The sequence below is a fragment of the Coturnix japonica genome, chromosome 7 (assembly GCF_054131305.1).
Source record: "Coturnix japonica strain WE chromosome 7, WE-NBRP24, whole genome shotgun sequence".
In the NCBI taxonomy this organism is placed as follows: Eukaryota; Metazoa; Chordata; class Aves; order Galliformes; family Phasianidae; genus Coturnix; species Coturnix japonica.
This window is the reverse complement of record NC_140669.1, coordinates 23,483,963-23,508,154: the sequence shown is the minus strand read 5'-3', so window position 1 is coordinate 23,508,154 and position 24,192 is coordinate 23,483,963. Positions and strand designations below refer to the sequence as shown.

The 24,192-nt window shown below is 45.2% G+C and overlaps 2 protein-coding genes and 1 long non-coding RNA gene across 5 annotated transcripts in view; 1 reads left to right on the top strand and 2 right to left on the bottom strand.

Moving 5' to 3' along the window:
- The window catches only part of CDK15 (cyclin dependent kinase 15), a 31,808-nt gene extending 30,242 nt beyond the window's left edge, over positions 1–1,566 (top strand). For both annotated transcript variants that reach the window (XM_085552746.1, XM_015868118.3), the window contains one exon: positions 565–1,566. In XM_085552746.1, the coding sequence (XP_085408872.1) occupies positions 565–674 (110 nt within the window). In that variant the 3' untranslated portion in view covers positions 675–1,566. The remainder of the gene's footprint in view (positions 1–564) is intronic.
- Positions 1–3,099, bottom strand: part of ALS2 (alsin Rho guanine nucleotide exchange factor ALS2) — a 67,645-nt gene extending 64,546 nt beyond the window's left edge. The window contains exon 1 of the mRNA XM_015868109.2: positions 2,907–3,099. The gene's annotated coding sequence lies outside the window, so the exon portion shown is untranslated. The remainder of the gene's footprint in view (positions 1–2,906) is intronic.
- LOC107316512 (uncharacterized) overlaps positions 2,975–24,192 on the bottom strand; it is a 40,425-nt gene continuing 19,207 nt past the window's right edge. The window contains exons 3-5 of one of the 2 annotated variants that reach the window (XR_014948087.1): positions 6,268–6,397; positions 4,246–4,303; positions 2,975–3,099 (exon numbers count right to left, since the gene is read on the bottom strand). This is a non-coding gene — a long non-coding RNA (uncharacterized LOC107316512). Of the gene's footprint in view, positions 3,100–4,202; positions 4,304–6,267; positions 6,398–24,192 lie in introns of those variants that run through there. The other variant, XR_001556407.3, reaches the window with a different exon arrangement.

Below are 24,192 nucleotides of genomic sequence, written 5' to 3'. Positions count from 1 at the left end.
ACACCCACTTTAGTATTTATTTATTCTAAGCGTGAAGCAGCTACGATAATTAGACTGTCAGATTTGGTAAGTTAATGAGGAGTCACTGGAGTGGAAGGTTTTGCATTTGTGAGATTGCTGAAGGAGAGAAGCTCCGTGCCTTTGCTCTATCTCTTTTTTCTTTTTCTTTTTTTTTCCTCCTCTGCTGGGTGGGAAGGAGAGAGCTTGGCAGCACGTAGATCCATTTGAATCCTTTTGATTAGTGGATTGCATTCCCACCACTGTTCTACCAAGTAATATTTTGCTGGATGCTCCAAGAAAAAGAAAAAAGAAAAGAAACCATAGATGAGATTTCTAGAGAAGGGAACCTAGATTAAAGAAATCCTTTTCCAAAAAATAAAAAAATAAAAAATCAGGAGGAAAGGAGATGTGGAAAATAGGATCCTGAATTAGTTTATACCATGGGTAATGTTGCAGGAGATTATTAGGAAGGTAGCTCAGTGTAGGAAAAGGACCATTTTGCAACTTTCTCCTTAACCTGTTTTTTTGTTGTTGGTGTTTTGTTGTTTGTTTTTTTTCCCACAGAACAATCAGTGCTCACAGTTCCAGCAGCGAGACTGCGACCTGAAATCTGCGACCTGTTTACTTCTTATCATAAAGGACATCTCTCAGAAAGTTCAAGCAAGTTTTGGTAGAAAGCAGAAATGACTGGCTACTTCTTGGATAAATATGTGGTTGCCACTACGAAAGCTGCTGCCATCATCCTTTAGCATACAAATCCTTTTATGCACTGAAGGTTGGAAAACAGAACCAATACCCACAGCTGGACCACCACATCCCAGGCTGAGGACAAAATGGGAAATCTTCTCACATTCAGAGAGAAGAGGTCAGCAAGCCAATGGCCCCCAGTGCACAATGCACAGTGGTATCGTGGGAGGTCTGGGTTTGTTTTGTCATATTCCCGAATCTCAGACCAGTGCCCTTTCCTCTGATGCCTCCCCAGTCAAAATATGGTTTCATTTCCACATTGCTTAAACTGACCAAATTGCTTTGTTTGCCTTTGTCTATGTCTACTGAATTCACATTTTATAGCTTACTTGTTATGATTTAACACACAATGGAATTTGCTCACTGAAGTACCAGAAATGACAAAGAGCTCTCCCCAGGGGGGAAAAGAGCAGTGTCGCAATGGATGCTATGGCAATGTGTATTCTTCCATTGGAGTGATGAAGCCATAGCTCCTCATTTCTTGGGTTCATCCTGTGTCATAACATCCTGCCACAGCGAGGCACTGATCAGCAAACTGGAGTTTGTCACTGGAGTCATATTTTCCCTCAGAACTCCATGCAAGGCTGTGGCTTGAAGCCACATGTGGGTATTTCTGATGTGATTTGGTTCCTCTGCTACAAGTCATACTTGTGCTTCCTATGCATGTGCCAGAACCTGAGCTGAGCAAGGAAAAATCCTTCCAGTTTGTAATATTCATTATTTTAATTTATCTGTACTTCAGTAGGAATCACCTTAGAACATTATGGTTTTGTTGCCCACTTCTTCTTATGTTTTAATAAAAAATATTAAAAAATAAAAGAAGTTCTGTTATTTATATACATTAACTCTATTATATATTTCATATAAACCCAAGGTAATTCCTGTTCACTCAGAACAACAGCTCAGGCAAAAAATAAAAGCTTGGACACCCAGGATGTTGTTCCAGCACCAACATTTACCTCCTTTTTGTTACAGAAAACTTCTATTAACAAAAGATCACTTAAAATCATTGTTACTGAAATAAATTTCAGAAAAATACCCTTTTCATATATCCTGACTCTTTGTATATTTTGTGCATTTGCTAGCAGCGAGTGTCCAATTAGTGTCACCAGCTGAGTCTGTGCTTGCAGGGCAGACATGGAAGCTGGCATTGAGACCAAATTAATTTGACTTACTGTTGGCAGCCTGGCTGTGATAGCAGGACAAAAGTCAGCTATACTCCTGTGTTTCTAAATGCATGTAAGATGGTGTTTACTGCTGTGAGGTCAGGTCCCAGCACCCAGCGCCTGGTCTTACGGCCATGCTCAGCCCCGTCTGTCCTCATCATGTGGACAACAGCAGACAGGACAGCCTTGCGTCCTTTCGAGAAGGAGCCAACATAGCCAGCCTTATGGCCAGACTGGATTTTGGAGGCATCCTAAATTCATTCCCTGCTCACCTGCTTGACTGAGGGCCGGCAGGGCGGCTGTTCCCTCTGTGTCATCAGAGAAGAACTAATCCTGCCATATACATGGCTGTCAGTTCTGGTAAGGCTTCTCGGACAACTCACTTTAGGAGGGCATGTATGCTTCAGTGTTTACTGACTTAGCTTTGGCTAATTTAACCTGATTTTGATGACACTTCACAGACACAAGATTTAAAATAGTGAAACTATGAAAAAGTAGGAGATTCTCTTCAGTGATTTTGTTTGATTTTGTTTGTTTATGAGTTTTGTTGTTTTTTAATATTAACCTGTTTTCAAAGTGATAATGTCCCCTTTTTTAAGCTGCTTACAGAACATATTAAACAAACTTAAATGTCAGCTCAAGTTTTCTTGAGCTGTTAACTACAAGAAGACATCCTGTAAGTGATGGTTTTCAGATTATTAAACTTTTGTTTTTTAAAAAAGAAAAAGGCATCTGGATTTAGACATGCAAGCAAGGTTAAGAATGAAACGGTAATTTTTCTGTCATTTTAATAGGCTACCAATGGAAAGCAGGGGTTCTGTGTGCTTTTTCAAATCTAATCAGAGGTAGATAGGCATCTAAGGCTCAACAGCCTCATGCTGGTGCATGAGAGAATGGAATTTCCTGGGAACATAATGAAACTGGCCAGCCTTCTTTCACTGGCTAACCTGAGTTAAGTTATAAAAATAGAGAAAACCAAATAATTAAACATACCAGGCTCAGTCGTGAATCCATGGGCCCTGAGCCACACAGCAAGAGGCAAAGCATCATCACAGTTTCCTCCTTGTTCTCCTTCTGGTTTCAGGAAGGGACGAAATAGTGCCAGGCATCTATCCCAGGGTGATATACGCTCCATGCCAATACATCATCTATCTTCTACTCTGTTCCACTTTTTACCCTCTATCTGCTGAGAAGAAACGTATGGATTGTTGGAATCTGCTTGCTTTCTCATGCAAAAAGAAAGGAAAGTAACTGAAGTCACTATCCCTGCTGAATATTTGGCATTAGGATTTATTTGTCCTTTTGATTCAGAACTCTGGCCCTGTATTTTTATGCTAACAGAATTCCTCTGCAACAGGAACAGATTCTATACCCCATTACAACAAAGACCTTGGAAATAAATTTTCATATTGATGAAATGAAGCTGAATCTTTCCAGGTGTAAAACAAGGGCAGAGTATGGTCCAGAGTGGCTTATTTTTTAAGATCATCTTTCAGCAGAACAGAACAAAAGATCACAGATGCCCTGCCTGTTCTTTTTCCGAAAGCAGCATCAGAAAGATTGACTTGGCAACAAAGATGTAACCACATAGTCTGGACACTGGACTTGCAGAATAAACGCAGCCATGTGTCACTTAATAGAGAGATCCCTGGACCAGAAGATCGTTGTACAAACAGGACAGATGGGAACTGACAATTGAAAGAATGTAGAGGCTGATCCAAGGCTTACAGAATCCTGTCATTCTTTGGGTTTGCCTGCAATCTACTTCAACAAAAGAGCTCCTGAGGGAAGGAGGGGATTAGTCAAAAGTTGAGTGAAGTCTCCAGGGAAGATGGCTTCTTGGATAAAGTTGTCAACAAAAGGAATTGTTTAAGACTATTTGTTATAATTTCCTAGAGGGAGCTTCTGCCATTGCTAACAGGATTACCAGCATACTGGTTCCACACCAGCAGAGCATTACACACATGCCTTGCAGACTGGCTGCTTAGAGCTGAATTTGGGGGTCCCAAGTGTTTGCAGGTGTTGGTGAGCAGAGGGGAGACAGTGAAGAATTAAGATGAAGGCCATTTTTGGTCCAGCTGTTGCAGAGTCCTGGCTCATTAATGAGTTACCAGGGTGTTTTAATCTCCTTGATCTCAAGGGCTGCTGACAGGCTATGAGAAGGAAAACTAATTTGAGGTGAGTGCTGATCAAGATACATGGGGAAATGAGCAGGAGCTCTTTCCCAGCTACAGTTACTGTGAAATTCCTCATATAATCTGCATTGGAAGAATCAGAAACACAACTCACTGTGTTCGTGTATTAGGGTGCTTGTCTCAGTTATCTGGGATACCTTCTCTTATTTCTGGGTCCTTAGAAAGCAGGTGCCTCAGTGTAATCTCACAGCAGATCTGGGAGAAAAAGAAAAATCAAAGACAAATGATTGTGGTGTAGGCATGCAGACTTTCTTGAATATTTCGTTTTCATCTGAGTAGTGTCACTGGCAGGACTGGGGCAACTTTTCTGATCAAGAATTGTGCAGGGCATTGAGGTGTTAAGACTAAACCTTTATGAAGGAATGACAAGGCACTGGAGAAGTGGGTGGCAGCCACAGAAAGAGATGGAAGAGGTCATTATGGGTTAAATGAGCTACAGTTCCACTGAGTGCTGACTAAGCACTGCAGATATAAGTAGACAGCAGCACAGCTGTTTATGTTCCCCTTCGCCTTCGCTGTATACATAATTGCAGAGGAAAAAGTCATATTCTGTGCCTCGATAAAAAAGCCAGCTATGTTCCAAAATTCTTCCAACTCTGCAATGTGTGGACCCAGATCTACCAAACACCAAGCACTCAAAGTGAGTACAGATGCCTGACCCCACTTTGCAACACTGAAGAGAATTTTGTGTCAATATCAGGACCTTATGCATTTTATTTGTTTTGAAATTAATATTACAGTGACCTCACAGCAGTATAAACAAAATCCAACTGGAGCCTGTAGAGTTCTACTTGGGCACATATCTCTGTGTCAGCTTCCCACACTCAGGTTTATTTGTGGAGAGAAGAGCAACTGGAATCTCTTTCAAAGCAAAGCAACAGTTCTTAAGCACAAAAACTTCTAAAAATGCTACAAATAAGATGTCTTTTAAAAGTGAATCTGTGTTGGTAAGAAATAGCTCTCCAATACTGAGTTACATTGCACTGTAATATGCATGTTCAGAGAGTCTATAAATGATGCCCAGCTTGGGGCAGGAAGATCTGCATTCCTTTTTCTCTGTTGGGGATGGCAGAGAAAAGCAGTGAAGATGCAACACCTATATAATTAATGCCTGTATGATTATGGCTGGATATCTACTTCAAATTGGAAGAATAACAGTTCAATAAATGTTAAATGAAACATTTTTGTTTTGCAAGGGCAGCAAATGATCTAATGATGGGAACTGATGCACTTTTCCCCATAGTGTCTAGAATGGCTGTGTTTTCACGTTGCAGCTACTCCCATAGTGGACAAAGCTCTTATGCTAAATTGCCGAAAGGCCAAATAATGCCTGATACCTTTGTATCTGGAGGGCAGGAAAGCCAGGGAGACCCTAGCAAAAGGAGATGCTGCAACCCAGCACTCTTCATCTGTCCATTAACCCAACATCTGAGGCCCGGTGCCTTAAATACATCAGACCAGAGAGATGACTGCCCCAGAACCACCCGCCTCACACACTAGCAGATACTGTTTACATCAAGAGCGTTCATTTCAGCAGATTCTCCATCCCCTGGCCTGCTCAATCTCAGGCACAACAGCTCTCGGAGAAAATGGATGTTGTGTTGTAACAAGTCAGGAAGAGTGAACAAAAAACATGCCTGGATCCATGGACCAAGTTAGTGCCAATCAAAATGTGGTCATTATTCCCCATTTTTCTACCTGCTTGTACTGCCACAGTCTTTCTCTTTTGCTCTTTCATGCTTTCCTAAACCCTAGAGGAGCTGACTTACTTAAGTCAAGACTTTACTTACTAAAGAGGTGGAAAATAATTCACTCTTTTGCTGGGTTAGTTTTTCATTGCTTTAGTGAACTGAATCAGATTACAAAGGAGTCAAACACGTACTGTGGCTCACGCACAGCTAAACGTGGAGTGGGAAAGGAGTGGCAATGAAAGACCACGAAGTTCTGAACCTTATCTCCAACCTGCCCACAGCCAGCTGGGATGTAGCTGGTCACCCATTGACACATCTGGATGTTTCACGTTCTATTTGAGGTAATGATTGAACAGTTGCTGGTGAGTTAGTGCTCAGTACTGCTATGATGTATGTGTGCTTGTCTCAAATCTTCGTGTCTGCTGGTGAAGACCTCACAAAAAATCCCAGACAGTGGTAAAGACTGACCTTTCCTTTTTCCAGAACAAACTTTTCTTGGCAGATGCAGGATGCCTTGGTAAAGCAGGTAAGAGTTTATAAGTGCAAGTAAATGGAGATTTTTGTTCTTGGGGCTCATCAAGCTGCTTCTTCTCATCACCTAATAAAAAAGTGAAAACAAATGTGAGATTTTGGAGAAATCCTCTAATTCAGAGAACATCATCTTTTCTGTAAAGAGAGCTTAACAGCAGACTTAAATATTTGCTTTAAAAACATCCTGAACTAAATGCAATAACTTCACTCCTAGGCCAAGATTCCGTTTTCCCTCAGGTCAGAGCAGCTCTGTTGGCCAAATATCATATCCCCAAGGAAAAAAAACAGAGGGCTTTAACGCTGGGAGAAGCCTGTCTGTAGAGGCACAAGTGGGCAATGCTCTTTAAAGGGGAAAAATAAGCACCAAGAAAATCTCCTGCACAAACCCAGAATTGCATTTGGGGAGCACAGATGAAAGCCCTGATGTGGGTCATGTGACAGGTGTCACTTCGGTAATGATATTGGGGCAGAGATAAAAGTCTTTGCCGGCTGGTCATGTGACAGCGCTTCATTACTCTCACAGCAGGTGGTCGGAGAGTCTCAATGCTTTTATTTTTTTATTATTTTTTAATTTTTTTATTTTTTTTTTTATTCTGTGATAATGAGAAAATGTTTAAACTTCCATCCCTGTGTTTAAACACTCCTTCATGCTGACAGCAGCAGGAGATCCCTTGATCAGCTGTCAGATTGGAAAGTGCAATTTTTCTGGAAAGTAAACAGCGTGTTTGCCAGTTGGAAATCATTTTCTGTTTGTTGGGCCTGCGAGTGGCAGAGTGATGGAGCCGTGTCACTGCGTCTGACAGCTCGGGAGCAGGGAATAGAGAAGAGCCTGGAAAATGTTTTTTAGACTCTGCCTCTGATAACAGCAGCCTGAGATTTCTGACACTTCCCTGTTGTTATTGTGTGGAAAAAAACCCCATCATTTATGGATTGCTTCTGAAACTTCTGAAGCAGCGGCACTGCGTCAGCATGAATAAGTGGGACCTTCTAAAAGAAGCTCCTGCATTTTAATAAAAACTTGCGGAGGAGAAAAGCAAACGGGATGCACAAAGAAGTGAGCAGGCGTGGGGACACGTGGTGGTGAAGGTGGCCAGATCTCCCCCTCCACGGGCAAGGAAAAATGATAAAATCCCCTTCTATTACAAAGCGTTTCTGTCTGATGTCACGCAAGCTCAGGGAAATCAGTGGAGGTTTCAGGTGAGATGAGGAAGGGAAATGCGGTCCCAGGATGATGTCAGCAGCCCTGGGGCTGGCCAGGCCCAGCTGCAGGCACAGTGCACATTGCACTCTTCTTCCCAAGCAGCTGGGACCCAGCTACGTGCGCTTCACAGGTTAACCACTTTGATTTTGTTTCCTATCAGACAAACATCTTCTCAAAGTCATTCTCACAAAGAACTGGAGATATGGATATAATGCACATAATTTTAATTTAAATTAAGGTTTGAATGTGCATATGCAGAGGCATACAAAGCATTTTTCCTATGCAGACATAGACAACATCTCAAATGCAGAATCAACAAATCAACCTGATTTCAACACTGGGAAAGTTAATTACTCAGAGCATGGCTTGGATCACGAATTAGGTATTTGCAGCAATTACGTTACGTGGAGCCTTGGTAGTCTCCCAACCAACGCTTCCCTCTGAGGGCTGTGCCGCAGAGTCCCACAGGTGTGTTCTCCCTCTTTGTGAAGCTCCCCATTAAGAGCTTCCTGCACATTACCTGTCAGGAAGATTTGCCTCATTAGAGCAGAAGGCTTGATGCCCTATTGCCATCTCACTGGTCCCACCCTGAGCTGGTGCTCTGCTTCCAGCTCTACACTGTGCGTAGCTCTGGGCCTCAGGTCTGTGGAGCCTGATCCCCCAGCTTAGGCAGGGTGGGATAATCAGCAAAAATGATCCCAAGCAAAAAGATCAGATCCGAATCTGGCCCTTTGTTAGCGCTCATTAAAAAACATAGCGCTTTTAATAGGAGCTTATTCAATTAGCAGACTAACAGGCTCCATCAGATAAGCGGGGGATTTCCCTGGGAATCTGAGTCACTATGGCACATAATGCTGAAGCTGCTCCAAACCGTATGATTAACCCTCTCCACACTGAACCAGATGAAGGGGCCAGGTCTCAGGAAAGGGTTCATTTTTGGCTTCCTAAGGGAAAAGGAAAAGCTTTCTGCTCTGCCTGCACACCCCAAAAGGAGCCAGTGCTGAGTGTGACTCACACAGGCAGAAGGAACCCAGAGGATCATGGCACCAAACTGTAAGTGCTGCAGACAGGAGACTCGCCTGATCTCTGATAAACACACTGACATTTGGCAGCCTGACAGCTTCACAGTTCCATAAGAGGCTTCCTAATTAGAGCCTGGGTGAGAAATAATCCACAACTTGAAGTTTGTCTCTAGCTTCCTCGCTGTACTTTTTTTTTTCTCCTTTTCTGTGCGCTTTCTCCCATTTCAGTGTTTTCTCTCACACATTCTCAACACATCCCCTCCCTGCAGGCGGAAGCTCTTTGAAACACCAGACAGGAGGAAGGTTAATTTTTGCCTGTCCTCTCGTCTCAGAACAACTCTCAACAAAAGCACCTCTCTTGCATTCCAGTGTTGCCCTTGAAGGAGACTGGGAGATAGCGCAGGGAGAGGACAGGACATGTGGAAGTTTATAATGAGGCAAAGTACAACCAGCCTGGAAGAAAACCAAAGCGGTTCCATTCATTCCTAGTAAGACTTGTAGCAGCGGAAGAATGGGGACTCTGAGCCAGGATCCAGTCTTGCATTTCACTTTGCTCCTGTTGCCCAGCTCTGCAGCAGCTGGCCTCAAACAGTGCCTTACGACAACTCAAACATCAGCTGCAGCCAGCTTCTGAATGCAGCACTGCCTTTAGGACTTAAAGTACAGTGATGCTGCCATATCAGGGCACAACATTGGCCCTGCTGGTCTTACAATAAAGTACATCTTTTAGAGATATGAACTGTTACAAGGGCAGATCTTTAAAAGCTAAATCACATTCCAGTCTTTTCTCCATCACAGCCATGTTCCCCAAGTAGTCCCAGAAAAACGTCAAATGCAATAACCTCTGAATTTGAGATCATATTAACAAGCAACATCTGCTAGGTCGGGTATAACTCTTCTACTGTATTTACTTCTTAGGGGGATATTTGCTGACAGGGGGGCTGTTTGCCCTCTATTAATACCACAATGTCTCTTCCAGAGTAATAGGGTGGGTCGCCAAGTTGTTCTAAGACAACAGGCAGTGTGCAGTCTGCAATAGCTGGAATACAAACATAGAATCCACGTTATGTTGGAGGGTTGCTCCTATTCACTGTTCTCCTCAATTAATACAATACTGCCTGGACAGCCATGAGAAACAGGCAGAAATTTGGGATTTTCCAGATACATTCCACAGGACAGTTATATGTTACCACCATTCTTGACAATGGTATGAGACATACAGATATGTAATTACTAGCTCTCTCCAAAGCAAAGAGAGTTCATTCACACTCTGAAGCTGTTCCCAGGGCAGGCATATTTGTTGCTGAAATATACTTGAAAATCAGCCTTATCCAGAGGAATCAAGGGTCCTTGAGGAGCATGCTCTTCTGAGGTTACTATTTCTGGGCTTTGTTATAATTGGCAATGACCAAGCAAATCTTTCACATGCTGGAGATGTCTGTGAGGGAAAATATGGACTACACCTTGGTAATGAGGAGGACAACCCTACATGAGGACTGGAAAAGTCTGCTAAGTTGTTCTCATCTGTAATGCCTGTACTTTTAAGATACTGAGGCTGAGAAAATTGTCAATTAAACTGATATTTCCAACAAACAGACGTCTATGAAGTAAGCAGAGCTGGTCCCCAAGGTTCTAACCAATTCCCTGAATAGACTGTAGCTGTGTGTTTTGTACCACCCCTTTCCATAAAATGAAGCATGGATTGGTATACTCTATTTATAGAGTGCAGCCCTCCCACTTGCTCAGAGAATCCCTGAAGCTGAGGGAGATGAAGCTGCATTTGTAGCCTGACACAGCCTCCAGGGATCATGTAGCATCATATTAAAATTCTGCCTTGCAGCACAGCAAAAACCTTGGGGAAAAAAAATGTAAGAAGTTGTTCTGGACCCACAATATCTGGCCTCATGCCAACCTAGATATTCTGCATGATATATCAGTATAGATGTGAAGGAGGAAGATGTGGGGAAAAGCTCTGTGAGAAGATGATAGGAAGAGACAAGGCAGGGCTGTGGTGGGCAGCTTGACCTCGGGTCCCTGCCCTCGGGTACTACCTTTCTGTCACTGCAGAGTGGCACTGGGGCCAGAAAAGCAGCATCTTGCACATGACTGAGCCCTTGATATGAATTGTTTTAAAATTCAGACAAATCAGCCACCATGGAAATCAGAGAGGTGACAGTGTGATATCACAGGAGAGAAGGAAAACATTGAAATACTTTTAAATTAAACTCCGTTCTTTCAGAATTTCAGTCATTTAAATCCATTTTAAACTAAGTACTGGAATACAAGCTGGCAGGCTGAAGGAATTAATTTATATATATATATATATATATATATATATAAAGAGAGGGATTCATTCAAGTTAGATATAGTCTATTTGTTGTTTTTGTTTTTTTCTTAATTTTGATGGTTTCAAATGTTTGAAAAGAAATTTAAAATAAACAAAATCCAGTTGAAAATTTGGCAAGGGCTGAACCCTTTGGGATGAATTTTCCCAGGAGAAGAACAGATCTCTGATAAGCGACAGAGAAGACGCCGCATTTTGCAGCTGCAATGCAGATCTGTGGCCTCTCTGGGGACTCACACAGTCTAAACAGGGATTTCTTCAGTTTAAATGCCAGATCCGCTGAGGTCCCAGTGGAACTCCGGAGGGGCATTACCTAGGAAATGGGGCACGTTTAATCCAATCCATCATTAATGTAGAGAACAGTCTCAATATTTTTGAAAATCAAAACCATGCGTTATGAAAGGTTCTTCATGTCTTGTGAAGATTAAACATCACACACTTCCCTAGGCAGCTGGGCCGCCATTTGTTTACAATATATGGGTTCTCCTGCATCTGTATGTAAGCAAGTGAGAGCTGGAAAGATGGCCTGACTGGGCAATTTCCTGAAGGATGTGCTGGAAAGTTTCGTTGTTTGGTAACCACAGGTGCAAAAGGAAAATAACAGCTTTGAGCAATGTGGTCTAACTTTGATTTCAGCCCTTTCACTGGGAGCTGATGTTTTTGTTTTGGTTTTTTTTTGTGGAACCTTCCCTACTAATGAAATCTGAGGCTATTTTACATCATTTTGACTGGAATTAAAATCAAGAGGATGAAGAGATTCTATGGCTACTGAAAAGAGTGAATGAGTTCACTGCCATGTGGCAGTACTCCCAAGGCCAGCTCTCCCCTTAATGAATCCAGGAACAATCCTTGTGAGATAAATGCGATGCTGTTCCATCTGTCTCTAAGTAAAGCCTGTGTGGATGTTGGTGAGCCATGGATGAGCAGCATGAGCCTGCATTCTGCAAGCACTGAAATGCCATGAGGCAAACTACACCACCCTGCTCTCGGTGCTGCAGAGGACTTCTCACCCGACTGCCTGCCATACACAAAACCACCTCAAAAGCCATTTGGCTGGACACAGTCTTGAAAGATTTTGTTCAGCTGAAAGCACATGGTCTGCAAGAGGCCTGTAAGCAGAGATGCTGTTCCCACTGCAGATTCTATGCAGAAAGAGCCAGGAGGAAAGCCTGAGGGCAGTGGCGAGGCACCATGCTCAGGGCTGTGTCTGAAGCTCCTGCAGGCAGAACAAGGAGATTGCTGTGGGGCCGGGCATCAAGGCAAGCTGAGGCCCCAGAAAAGCAGCAGCCCAGACTGCAGAGAATGGACCATCACTGTCTGGGTGCAAGGAATGAATGCAGGCAGGCTATGAGCCCCAGTATGACCTCAGAGAGCTGTCTGCCTGTGCTGGGGTGCAGCACAGCCAGTGGGAGGGGAAGGTTCTGCTCTGGTTGGTACCACCTGGGGAGAACACTCGGCCTGGAGGGCAGCACACTGTAAGCAGATGGTGCCTTCAGCAGCTGGGGAGCAGGTGACCCGAAAGGGATTTCCTGAGGTCGTGGCCAGCTGAAAACATCCCCTGAATGCAGCCCCACTTGTTCTGCCCCTTCCCCACACAGCAAGTGTAGATGGATGTATCTCCCTTCAGTTTTCACCAGCAAGGGAGGGGGAACATGGCCTCATCATCCACATGCTGCCCACCTCTCCCATGGCTCTGGATGAAGGTGGAAGTACTGTGGGTCAGAGAAGCCCATCACTGGTGTCTTTATGGGCAATGCCCATGCAGGGAGGAGTGTGGTGCTTAGAGCACCTGACAACAAGAAACACTCAGCTCTTCCTCCAGTGGTGCCCACAGTCTCTGCTGCTGGCACTGAGGAGGAAAGATGAGCCTCAGGCAGATGTGTAAACCCACAGCACAGTCGCTGCGTTTGCCAAGCATCCAAAGCACTTTCAGGAGTCTGAATGTATCCTTCACTGCCAGTCTAACTACAGCTCTAATGAGATTTGAAGCGAGCCATTTCTTCTAAACAATGGCACTACCTCATTCTAACACATTTAGATGATAATCTGCTCTTCCAGATATTAATATTTTCATATTAATGTAGATCCTTTTATCCCTGTAGCTTAGCGCTGGGTTCTGATTTATTAATAGCTGGCTCCCTCCGGACCGGGGGAGCAGGATGCTGCATTGTGATGAGCTTAACAACTCACTGCTCCCCATTAGTAAATCACAGACCAGCACTTCAGATTTGCAGAGAGAATTGGGTTGACTTTCCCTCATCCCTTGAAGCATCTCAGTCCTGTTGTTCAAAACTCCTGGCTAACAATCACTTTAAAATGAGCCAAGTGCTCTGATCCAGGTTCAGCCCACTTGAATGAACTTTTAACAGTATTTCAGGGAGCAAGGGCAAGAGCAGAGCTAACAAATTTCCTTGGCTTTCCTGTCAAACGGTGCCAGGGCACTTTTCTGCAGGTATCGGCAATATAACACCCAGAATTAATGTATTTATTATTTTAGAAGAACTCATGTTTTTTTAATGTCTCCCAGTTTGAAGGAAGGGTTGAAAGTAAGGGCAGCCTATTTGCATTGTGAATAAAGTTATCTGGCTCCTCCGCCCCCGGGAATATGCAGAAATAAATGCCTTCTAATGAACCCTGGGGGGCTCAAGCTTTGATATGGATCTTGCCGGGGGTAGAGTGGACGGGAGGAGTTCTCGCTAGACTGAAACCCAGCGTGGCATGGGGGTAGGCAGCCTTCCTCAGAGAGAGAGGGAAGGAAATTGGATTATCTTGCTAGCAGTTGGTGTTTTTCTGTCTCCGAGAACTTACAGATGAGAGGCCCCAGTTGGGAAGTTAAATTCAGCCCTCTGAAAACAATAATGGTTTTTCCCTCATCTGAATAAAAGAGATGTGACTGTCCAAGTTCTGCAAACTTGATTCTCTTGCTCCGTCTGGATGCAGAGCAGGTGGGCAGGTAAAGAAGAAACACTACAGGATCTGAATGTTGGTTCGGTGGCTGTTGAAAGTGTTTCCTATATGTGTTTGTAAACACAGATTGCTCTCTGAATGTGACATCTGGCTTTGAAGGAGCTCCCACAGCAGGCAGAATCACAGCAGTACACACTTCAGTTCCCTCAGACAAATCTATTGTAGGACAACGCTTTGCAGTTTACAGCACACCAAATAAGCACATACACACACACACACACACACACACACACAAAAGAAAGGCAGCTGAAACCCCTTAATAGAGACAATCTGGTTAAATGGGTTGTTTTCTGGGAACAAATTGTTGAATCAAAAGAACACCCTGGCAATGGGAAAGTTTTCTGTGTTGCCAAGAGGTTCCATAAAAAGACCATTTTGCACTGTTAACCCATTCACTGTACAGCCAGAGCTTAACACAGAGCAACCCATGCTGCCTTGGAGGCAGCAGCACAGAGAGATGAAATTCAGCAGCCATTGACAGGAATGGTCAATGTGCATCCGGTGTAAATGTGAGGGTGGGATGGTGCCGTGGGATGCCGTAGATGATGCCAGCCCAAGGAGCTCTTCCCTCAGGGGGCAGACACAGTAGCTTCCTAACAGAGGGCGCTACAGAGGGGTGCCGGGCAAGTTCCTGGGAAAATGGGATATGCCAAAGAAGAGGCAAAGAGAAATGCTGGATTTCCGTCCTCTTCCGCAGGAGAAGGACAGAAAATAAATGACCCTGGAAGATAACTTGGATGGACATAAAGTGCTGCTGCTGTTGTTTTTCAGTGCCAGGATGCCACACCAGTAAGGTTCACAGGGTTGCAGCACCCTTATGGCCACATCCTGGCTCTAGCAACGCCAACTTCCAGACTGGCAGTGCAGGTCTGCACCCCATGCTCCACTGTGGGCTAAGAACACACCCAGCAAACCTCAGGAGGTAGCCTGGGCTGCTCTGCTGTACATGGGTTAGCTTTAGCACCCACCACTGTGGTACCAAAAGGTGTAATGGAATTTTAATGACCACAGATGGCCACATTCTGTTCTATGTCTATCTGAGCCCCCACCCCCAAGTCACCCCCACACCACCACCACAGTCCCCTCCCAACATGCTGGGACAGGGCAGTGTGCCCCCAGTGCTGCTTCTGCTCCACCTGGGTTTCCCTACCAACAGAGACCACAGTAACTGCATGTAAATACAGGCAGCAGGAAACTCTGTAGGTGAATGCAGAGAATAATGCGATCCACCTCCTTCAAAACATTCTAAATATGTGTCCTCAGGGTCTCAAAGACACACATTAGCTGGAACACTTTGGTTTTGTACTGGAAGATTAGATTCCCGCATTTTTTCCACAGGCAAAGGAAGCATGCCCAGGTACAGTTCATAGCAACCACGCACATTCACTGTAAGTAATGGCCAGATGTTGGCAAGCAGAAAGTGAAGAAAAGCGTGTACTATTTTTTCATTTAAGTATATAGGAAAATGGATCCTCCTACCCAGCTGTGAGCCTTTCCAGAATACATCCTGGAGTACAGCTGATGTATGTGCCTCCCGCAGCTCGCAGGGTTTGATGCTGTTCCAGGCGCGCTTCATGGGGAGTATTCCATTCAAAATAATTATCAACTTGAATAGAGTATAAGTACCGATCTATGCAAAAGCCACTTTGGCTGCTGCCTGGGAATAGATTACAAAGCACATTTGGCTATTGTGTGCATCCTTGTAAATTTTAAAGTGCTGGGTGAGAATCCGAGTCTGGAGAGCATCAGAGGATCTGGAGAGCACTAATGAAAAGTGGAACCCAAATCATTTTTTCTTCTTCCTTTCAGAGGAGTCCCAGTCTCTACTTGGGAAAAGTCACCACAGCTTCAGTAACTCCTAATTAATATTACAGAAGCTCAAGATTTGGGGATCCCACACAGGAAAAACCTGCTCCCAGACTCTCATCTCCCATCTTGGTTACATTAATTTCTCCTTGTGGTCATTTCTTGACAGCCAAAATGTTCCACCTCCAGCCCAGATAGATCAGAGCGGCTCAGATCTGACTCACACAGCATTGCCATGACATTGCTCTCTCTACATCCTTCCACTGCAGCACCCTGTGCATCACACCACGGCACACAGCTTTCAAGCTTCTCTGTCATCCCAATTCTTCTTATTTACCTCTTGTGGTTTTTTTTCTCCACTGCCAGTAGTACACTCCTCCAAGGCTAGCTGCCTGTTTGCCTCATTTGCTTACATTCCCCACAACTACCTTCTTGCTTTCTTCACCCCTAAGAACAGGCCTGTCTGTGAGGCTCTGAACAGTACTGCCTTGGCTAGACCCTTCCTCAGTACAAACACTCTTTGCAGTGGACATAACACTCTGCCCAAATCAGTCCCTGGCCTCTGTACTTCACATCTCCATGTTTTTCTCTGGGAGGGACAAGGACAGTGGTTTCTGAGGAGCATCTCAGTGTAACAGGTGAGACAACGTTCTGTGTAGGAGCACACAGCAGGAGCAGGTTTGAGAGATGCCCCACTGTCCTCTGGACACACTGTCAGCTGAGGTACAAACATGGATTAGCCACATGCTTTATAGGTATGCAGTCTGGACCACAGAGCTTTGACATTTAGGCTGGGGTCTGAGTATGAAATAAATCTAACATAGTGATTCCCCACATTATATAAAAAATGCCACAGCCTTATGACATGGAACATAGATCCAGCCTGAGCTTGCTCCGCTGAGTGCATTTAGAAAACACATTTAGAATATCTAGACACATTATTCTGAATACTCTTAAAAAATTCAGACCAAACAGTTTCACAAGGCAGGGCACTGCAGCAGGCCATGTACACCCGCCTATGGCAGCCCACTCTTCCTGCCAGCTCAGGTACGGGCTGCCTACCACAACTAGTCCAGAGCTGACGTAACAGCACAGTGTAGCACACACTACACACTGTGTGCTCGAGCTGCTCTGACAGAGATGCCGTTGTGTGTCCACAACCAACCCAGGTGAAATGGAGGCTGCCAGGTGCTCTGTTAGTGCCCAGACCCACATTGCTGGTGAAACATGGGCCTTCAAAGAGCTGGAGAACACTTTCCTCTTGGACACAGCAAAATTGTCTGTGTTTGCAGCTATGTGGTTAATTCTGCTGCAAAGATTTCATCAAACCTGAAGCAAGAGGTGTTGTATGGACAGCAGGCAACTCCAAGACTCCCATAAGGGCATTAGAGAGGGCAGCAGATAGCACTGCCAGCCATCCTTCTGAGATGAACACTCTTGCAGGCAAATATTATCTGCACTAAAGCGCATCCCATACTGTGAGTAAAACTGTACTGCCTGCAATAAAAGTGACTGGTAACCAGTCACAACCCAGCCTAAGAGTTCAAATGTTTCCTGCACGTGGAAACAAGGAAAAGCAGCATGAGGCACTTAATCCCAAGCATGGAGAGTCAATGGGATGGGATGGTGGGCCAGGGGAAGGGGCACTCAGGGGGTGCCAGGGGCATGGGGTGCCCCTTTTCCATCCCTGATACCCTGGGGAGGATTGTGCAGCTACAGAGAGCACTCGTGGACATAGAGGAGGGAAGGGGTTAACCGGATTCGGGTTACCCCCCTCCTCCGTTGAACTCATTGATTCATTTTCTCTGTTCCTATTTCTTTCTCTCACTTTCTTCTTCTCTCTCTTGCAGACTGATTAAAAACTCTTTGAGTTTGAAGGTTTTTGTGTCAAAACAGCTCAGCTGCCAGCTGGGTGCCAAGCGGTGAATATTCATGGTATTTAAATGTGGCGGTGCGGTAGGGGCTAAAGGACGGGCTAGTTAGCTCTTTTTAGATGGAGATTAGCTGCCTCTTTGCTCCTAATCACCGCTGTTGTTGAAATATTACAGCTTCTGTTACAACTGTTAATGTCCTAAATGAAGAACAGGCTCCTCTGAATAACATCAAACATGGAATGGTCACTTCCAATTTCAGCCTGTTTCTCTCCTCTCCTCTAATGCGGGTTTCCGTTTGCAGCTGGAGGCCGCCAGGGCCCCGCAGCGCCGCCTTCAAGCCCCGGGCAGAGTCCTCGAGAGCCCGTGGTGTCTGTGCGGGGCTGCGTGCTGCGGGGAGCTGCAGCTGCCAGGGGGCTCTTCTACCTCCCGAGGTGGCTGCTCGCAGTCAGTACCGGCCGCAAGGCGATCCGTCCCAGCCGAGCTTTCAGAATCCGCTGCTATAACTGAGGGCCTTGTTCCCAGCCCGGTACGGGAGGGGTGTAAATGGGCTTTTTCTTGCACCTAGGAAGTGCGCGTACGAGTGCGCGCCGGGGCCCATCTCCGCAGCGATGAGCAGGAGGCACAGTGCCCCATTGCTCCCAGCGCTGGTATTTGCCGGGGACAGGATGCAAACCGCAGCGTTCGGCCCCACCAGGAATATTATTGATGGTGAGGTAAGCTGGCAGCTCCCGCCTGGGCTTTGCTCAGATAAAACTCCCACTGAAGCCAGAGGCTGAATAACATTTGTGACGGGGCGGTGTGAGTTGGTCCTTTCACAGCGGTACCTGGAGGGAAGCCTGACGGAAAATACTTTACAGCAAAAAATGCCCAGATGTCCGACGCCTGTTTGGCCATTTGGAAGCTCTCTGCGTTCATCCCCCAGACCTGCCCACTGCTACCGGCAGCATGGCTGGCAGTGTGACGGAGAGGAGGGAAAGCCCATGTGTGGTCCTCGGGCTCTGGCAAGAAACAGCAGAGCAGAACACCAGGCTATTGATTGTGTGTTTGCTTTAAAAACAACCTAAGTGCATTCCTGAAGCAAGGCTGGTCTGGAAGCCTAAATAAAATAATATTCTTCAGCCTTGAAAACTGACACTAGGCTTCAGTGACTGCTTTAAAGTCCCGTCCCCTAGACTAGGGCCTGCACATTTCCTCAGCTCTTGTCTACACACAAAAACGGTGCTACTTTTATTAGGCCAGGTAGCTAAAGCATCACATCTCTGCCCTCTCTATCCCTTCCCCCTTCCCTGCACAAGCACTGCTACAAAGCACATTTATTTAGACAAATCCTTCCTTCTTGGAAGAAAATATGCTTTTGCTGATGTGAGTCATATTGTTATCGCCACATGTAACAGAGCTAGTGCTAGCATTACTGTTTTGGTAGCAAAACATCACATCTGTAAGTGAGCTCAGGTGGCCTCAGAGGGGATGCACAGACCAAACCTATGGGAAAAGGCAAGGATGCATCAAAAGAGGCCTGATGCATCTTCCTGCTGGCTGAATTTACATGCTGCATTCCACGGGACACAAATGACTTCATCTGAGATAGTAAGGGGTTTCTACTACATTCAGAGGGCAGCACGGTATCTGGTTAAAATGGGTGCACGTCATTTAGAATGTGTGGGCAAATCAACAGAATTCAGTTTTCGGCAGTATCAGCAAATGGACAGAAACCGCACCTTAGCTGAGCTTACTGGAAAACCAGAGCAACAAAACAACAACTAATTGAAAGCCACAATGCACCCATAGGTAGTAGTAACAGACTGGAGCATGGAGCCATTAGCAGTGCGAATTTCCGTCAATGGTAATAGAAATATGTGGGCCTGGCCCTTTAAATTTCTTGCCTCTCCATGAGAATTGCATTGAGTAACACCGAGCTTCCAAAAAAATAAAAATAAATAAACAGAAAGGTTTTTTTTTTTTCTATAAGATATCCATATATTCCCTTCTGTCAGAATATGAGGACTATAGATTGTGTTATTAAAGATGATTGTGGGCTGTGCAGCTGCAGAGGAAAACCATTGTTATTTCTCAGTGGTACTTTTGTACAGGCAGCACGCATTAGACAATCATAATAGTAACAACAACAGCAACAAACTCTTAGCTTTTGTCTTGACATTCTCGAGATTTTCTTGCATCAGCCCCATTAGCAGTCAAAGTGAACAGCTTCCTGAGACTCTAAATGCAGTATTTAAAGCTTCATCAATTTTAGTATTCTCAGTAATGGTATCAAAGAGATCAGGTGTTGAAGTTAGGATGACCTGAATTGCATTAACATTTTCCCTTGAACAGTGGTTGCTTCCTAATTTCTAAGTAAATCTGGCAGTACTTAGCTCATACTTCTGGAGGAATTAAAAACAAAAGACAGATGGATATGTTTCCAGCAGGCAGCAGTTTGAAAACAGGGCACCAAATACATCAACAGTTCCAGTCTGTTCTTTGACATATTGGAGTGCCTCTTGCCTTCTGAAGATAATTTTCATCAAATCTGTTCAGCTCTCACTGATTCTGAGCTCCAAAGTTGTATGAAATGGGAATAATCCCAGTGCAGGCATAACTGAAGCTGTGAAGTGGCGCAGCTGAACAGCCAGAAATGCAACTAACCTCCCTCACATCCATGCAGTAACTTGAGGAATATTGTGGGGTTGGGAGCCCTATGCCTAAAGGCTGGGCCACATCAGGGAGCTCTGCTCCCTGCGTGGTGGTTGGGTACCCTGTGTCAGGACAGGAAAAAAGAAGAGCTCTCTAGGTGAAAAGGGAACTTGTCAAATTGGCACAATTTTCAAGGGTGGGCAGTGAGTCACATCCAGCATTGCTACTCTTTAGTCAGGAAAGAAACAAAATGACAGCCTACAGTGACAGTGAGGGCTAGAAATTCCTAAGTCCTTTCCCTACTCACACCAGTTGTCACAGAACAAAGTCATCTAATTGCTCAGATATCCTGTCTGACAAAGAAAGAGACACACCGGGCACACTTCTCATGGTCAGAAACGTCTGAGGGCATCCTCTTTGCTTTGTAACTCTTCATTGAGGGTGGCCAAAGCTGACGTCTCACCTAATGACTGTGGGCAGAATGAACTGAACAGGCATGACCATCGTGTCCTTTTCCTACTGCCATCTGCCACATAATCTCACCTGTCCCCACTTTCTAGCTCACCAAAACCTCTCTCCTGTGATTGCCTTCCCCCACTTCATTACAAGGGTCACATCTTCTGTCACTTCAGGACTTCATCTGCTGACCCCATGCCCTGCTCAGCCTTCCCCTTCTTGCTCCCTAGCTCCCTTTGTGTCTTTTCAGCCCCCAGCCTTTATCATGCTGATCTCTCCTCACTTTTGAGCCACAAAGCCTTCCCCACCTCCTCCAGGGGCACCACTTCTGGAAGCAATCCGTTCTCATCATGAGTATCTCTGTTATCTCACACCTCTGGTGTGTTTGTTTCACCTGTCTTGATTAGGGGAAGACTAGTTTGCAGGTCAATGTCCAACTTTGATTTATGAAGTGATTGATTAACGAGGATTTCTGTGTGCCTGCTTTACTGAGGATAAGCAGGATGTGCACCACCACAGACCTCCTTCCAGTCAGGAAGCTGTGTTAGGTCTCTACTGTCTCCTGGTAGCCCAAGTAACCCAGCTAAGAAGACTTTCATGCCTTGTTTGACTGGTAGGTAGATGGCTTCTCTTCCTGCTGCAAAGTTTGCTTTGAACTGAGCACCCTGTGCCCTGCACACTGCTCAGGGTCATCCTCAGGCTCGCTGGTCTGGAGCAAACCCCATCTCAGCTAAGAGCACTTGTGCAGAGGTCCCTGAGCTCAGGAGGATCGCAGTGCTCCTGCTCCAGCCAAGACACAAATGGGCACTTCCAATGGCCATCTCTAAGGACATTATTCTAAAGTGGCCTACTTTCTCACATACTCGTTTTTAGGAGTAATGATGTGAGACATGACTAGATGGAGGCTACACAAATTAATGTTTTCAATAATTCACCTTCTCCAGATGGGGATTTTCTTCCTTTTATCACCTTGTGTGTATTTCCTGTTGGCTGTTTAACATGCACCCCAGAACAGCCCAAGTAAGGCTGAGGTGAATGCTTCCTTGGTTACAGCTTATCTGAGATCCCAGAAAGGACTTTTTTAGATCAGAGTACATAAAATTGGCACTTCTGTCTCATCCATTCACCAGCAGAAATGAGGGTACACACCACCTTAAAAAGCCAGCTGGGCAACTGGAGGAGGCATAGCAGTGACAGAAGACCTCCCAGGCCAGCAGCTTCCCACTTGTTGTCTCTGCTTGAGCTCTCCAGCCTGGCCCACTATGCCACTGTCTAGCCTGCACACCTGAGAATGATTCTCCATTTCCATCTTGTTTTTTCCTTTCTCTTGATCAGATCTCTGTTTAATTACTTTCTAAAGTTATCATTCTCAGTATTTAGTAAAGATTGTTGTATCTCATTAAATTAAATTAATGCTTTCCTCATTAAAATGTTCTGCATTTTCATACTGGGGGGCTGACTTCTCAAGGATGCTGATTTGTCAAGCAGCATCAAGCACAAGAAGCTGAATACAGGGTCTGGGTTCTTTTCACAAAACTGCAGGCCAACTTTCCTCCAGGACAGCAAAGTCCCTGCATGTCCCCTCTCTGGACAGGCCCCGGGCTCTGTGAGGTGCCCAGAGTGGAGCAGCATTTCCAGCCCTGCACTGTGTAATGGCCCAGCCCCCTGAAGCAGATCCAGCCTCAGGATCTAAGCCCTGGGCAGAATTAATTACCCAGCAAGCAGCTTGTTAGAAGCAATGCTGGCACGCAGATAAGGGAACTGTAATGGAATCAGCCAATTAACCAGCCGATGGTGCTGAACTAAATGTGACCCCATCGTTAATTGTGGTTGTTTCTCAGCAGTTTTCTCATTGCATTCGGTGCTTGGAAGAGGGGAGTGTGAGAGTGCTGGTCCAGGTGCTTAATTTATTTCTGCTCACAAACAGGAATCATGGGATACAAACTTCATGACAATCTCATGGCAGAGCTTTAAATCTTACTACACCTACTCCTCCTGAAAGAGAGGGAGATGAAAGTCCTGGAAAAGCAGAAAAGAAGGCCTCCTCACAGTCTTCAGCAGAGTAAACAGCTGTCCAATATAATGAAGCCTTCTTAGCGCAGTTTACCTGAAGGTAAATTTCTGTGCAAGCAGTGTGAGAGGAATTCCTCGCTGCTGCTGCACTGCCCGTGGCCCAGCTGCACCGTGCAGAATGGAGCCGGCGCTCTCAAAGCAAGTTGACATGAAAAGCTCAGAATGGCCTCAAGCTACAGCTGTGGATCTGGCTCCAGACTTCCCCTCAGTTCAGAGGTGTTTGAATTTCAGCCCCTTGCGGAGCCTTTGAGCCAGATGGAAAATCCAGGAACGAGTTTCCTTAAAGTTCAAGAGGGTTCAAGAGGTTTTGCTTTAAATCCATCTCTGGGGATGACCTAAAGCAGTCCAGTGATGCAGAACAAAGGTCTGTCTTCTTGTGACTGCTCCCCGAAAGGAAATGGTTGAACAATTCTTTGTTAGGAATTAATCTCACATGCTCCTCAACAGCTAACCCTTCCCTGGAGTAGGGCTGTGATGAAAGAGCATCCGTCACAAGGACGGGTACGTTAATTGCTAAGAGTGGACTTGTTTCCTGGAGGAAGCTGAGTCTACACTCATCTACCCACAACCAGACCTGTAAGTGCATCTGCCAATACCTGGTGTGGACTTCAAATCTTTCTGCATCCCATCGGGCAACAGCCAGTGTGGTACAAAACACAGGAGAGGAACAGAACAGAGATTCTCCCACCTTCCTGTAGTATGGAGAGCAGCAGCTTCCGGAGCTGGAGGTTGTATCTACATCCTTGATCTTAGCAGCCCTTTACTATCAACTATGAATTCATTCATAATCAGGCCGCTGTCTGAGACCTCTGGCAGTAATTTCCAGGTGTGGCTACATATTGATGAGAAAGCAATTCTTTTCATTTTCCCTTAAAAATTTGCCTAGAAACTTTGGTGCCTCCTAGTCCCTCCACTGTGAGTAATAGCGCACGATAATTCCTTATTCACATCTCTATGCACTTTGTGGTTTGATGGATCTTTAGCATAACCCCCTTTGCTGTCACCTTTCCGAGCTGAAGAGTCCTCACCTCTTTCACCGCCCATCCTAAGAGAGTCATTCCATACTGTTGTCTCCGTGCTTGCCACTCCTGATTCGCAGCTCTTCAGTGTTTTACCCTGAGGTTGCTCCCAGCTCTGCCCAGCCACTCTTGCCAGCCAGAGCCCCCACCACAGCCATCTGCCTGCCAGCACTGCCACACTTTTTCTCATTCCACTCTATCCTCTCTGGGGGATCAGGACTGCATGCAGCATTCAAGACACATATGCACCATAGATTTATACAGCAGTATAATGATGTTTTCTGTTTTGCTGCCGGCTCTGTTCCTAACCATTTCCTCCCCCACCTTCAATTTGACTGATGCTGCACAGTTTTCCTCCCCAGGATGGCTCAGAATCTCCTTTCTGGGTGGTAATTGCTAATGTACGTACACATCCCCTTATCATTGTTTTTCTCCACGCTATTTCTACATTTATCAACATAGAATTTCA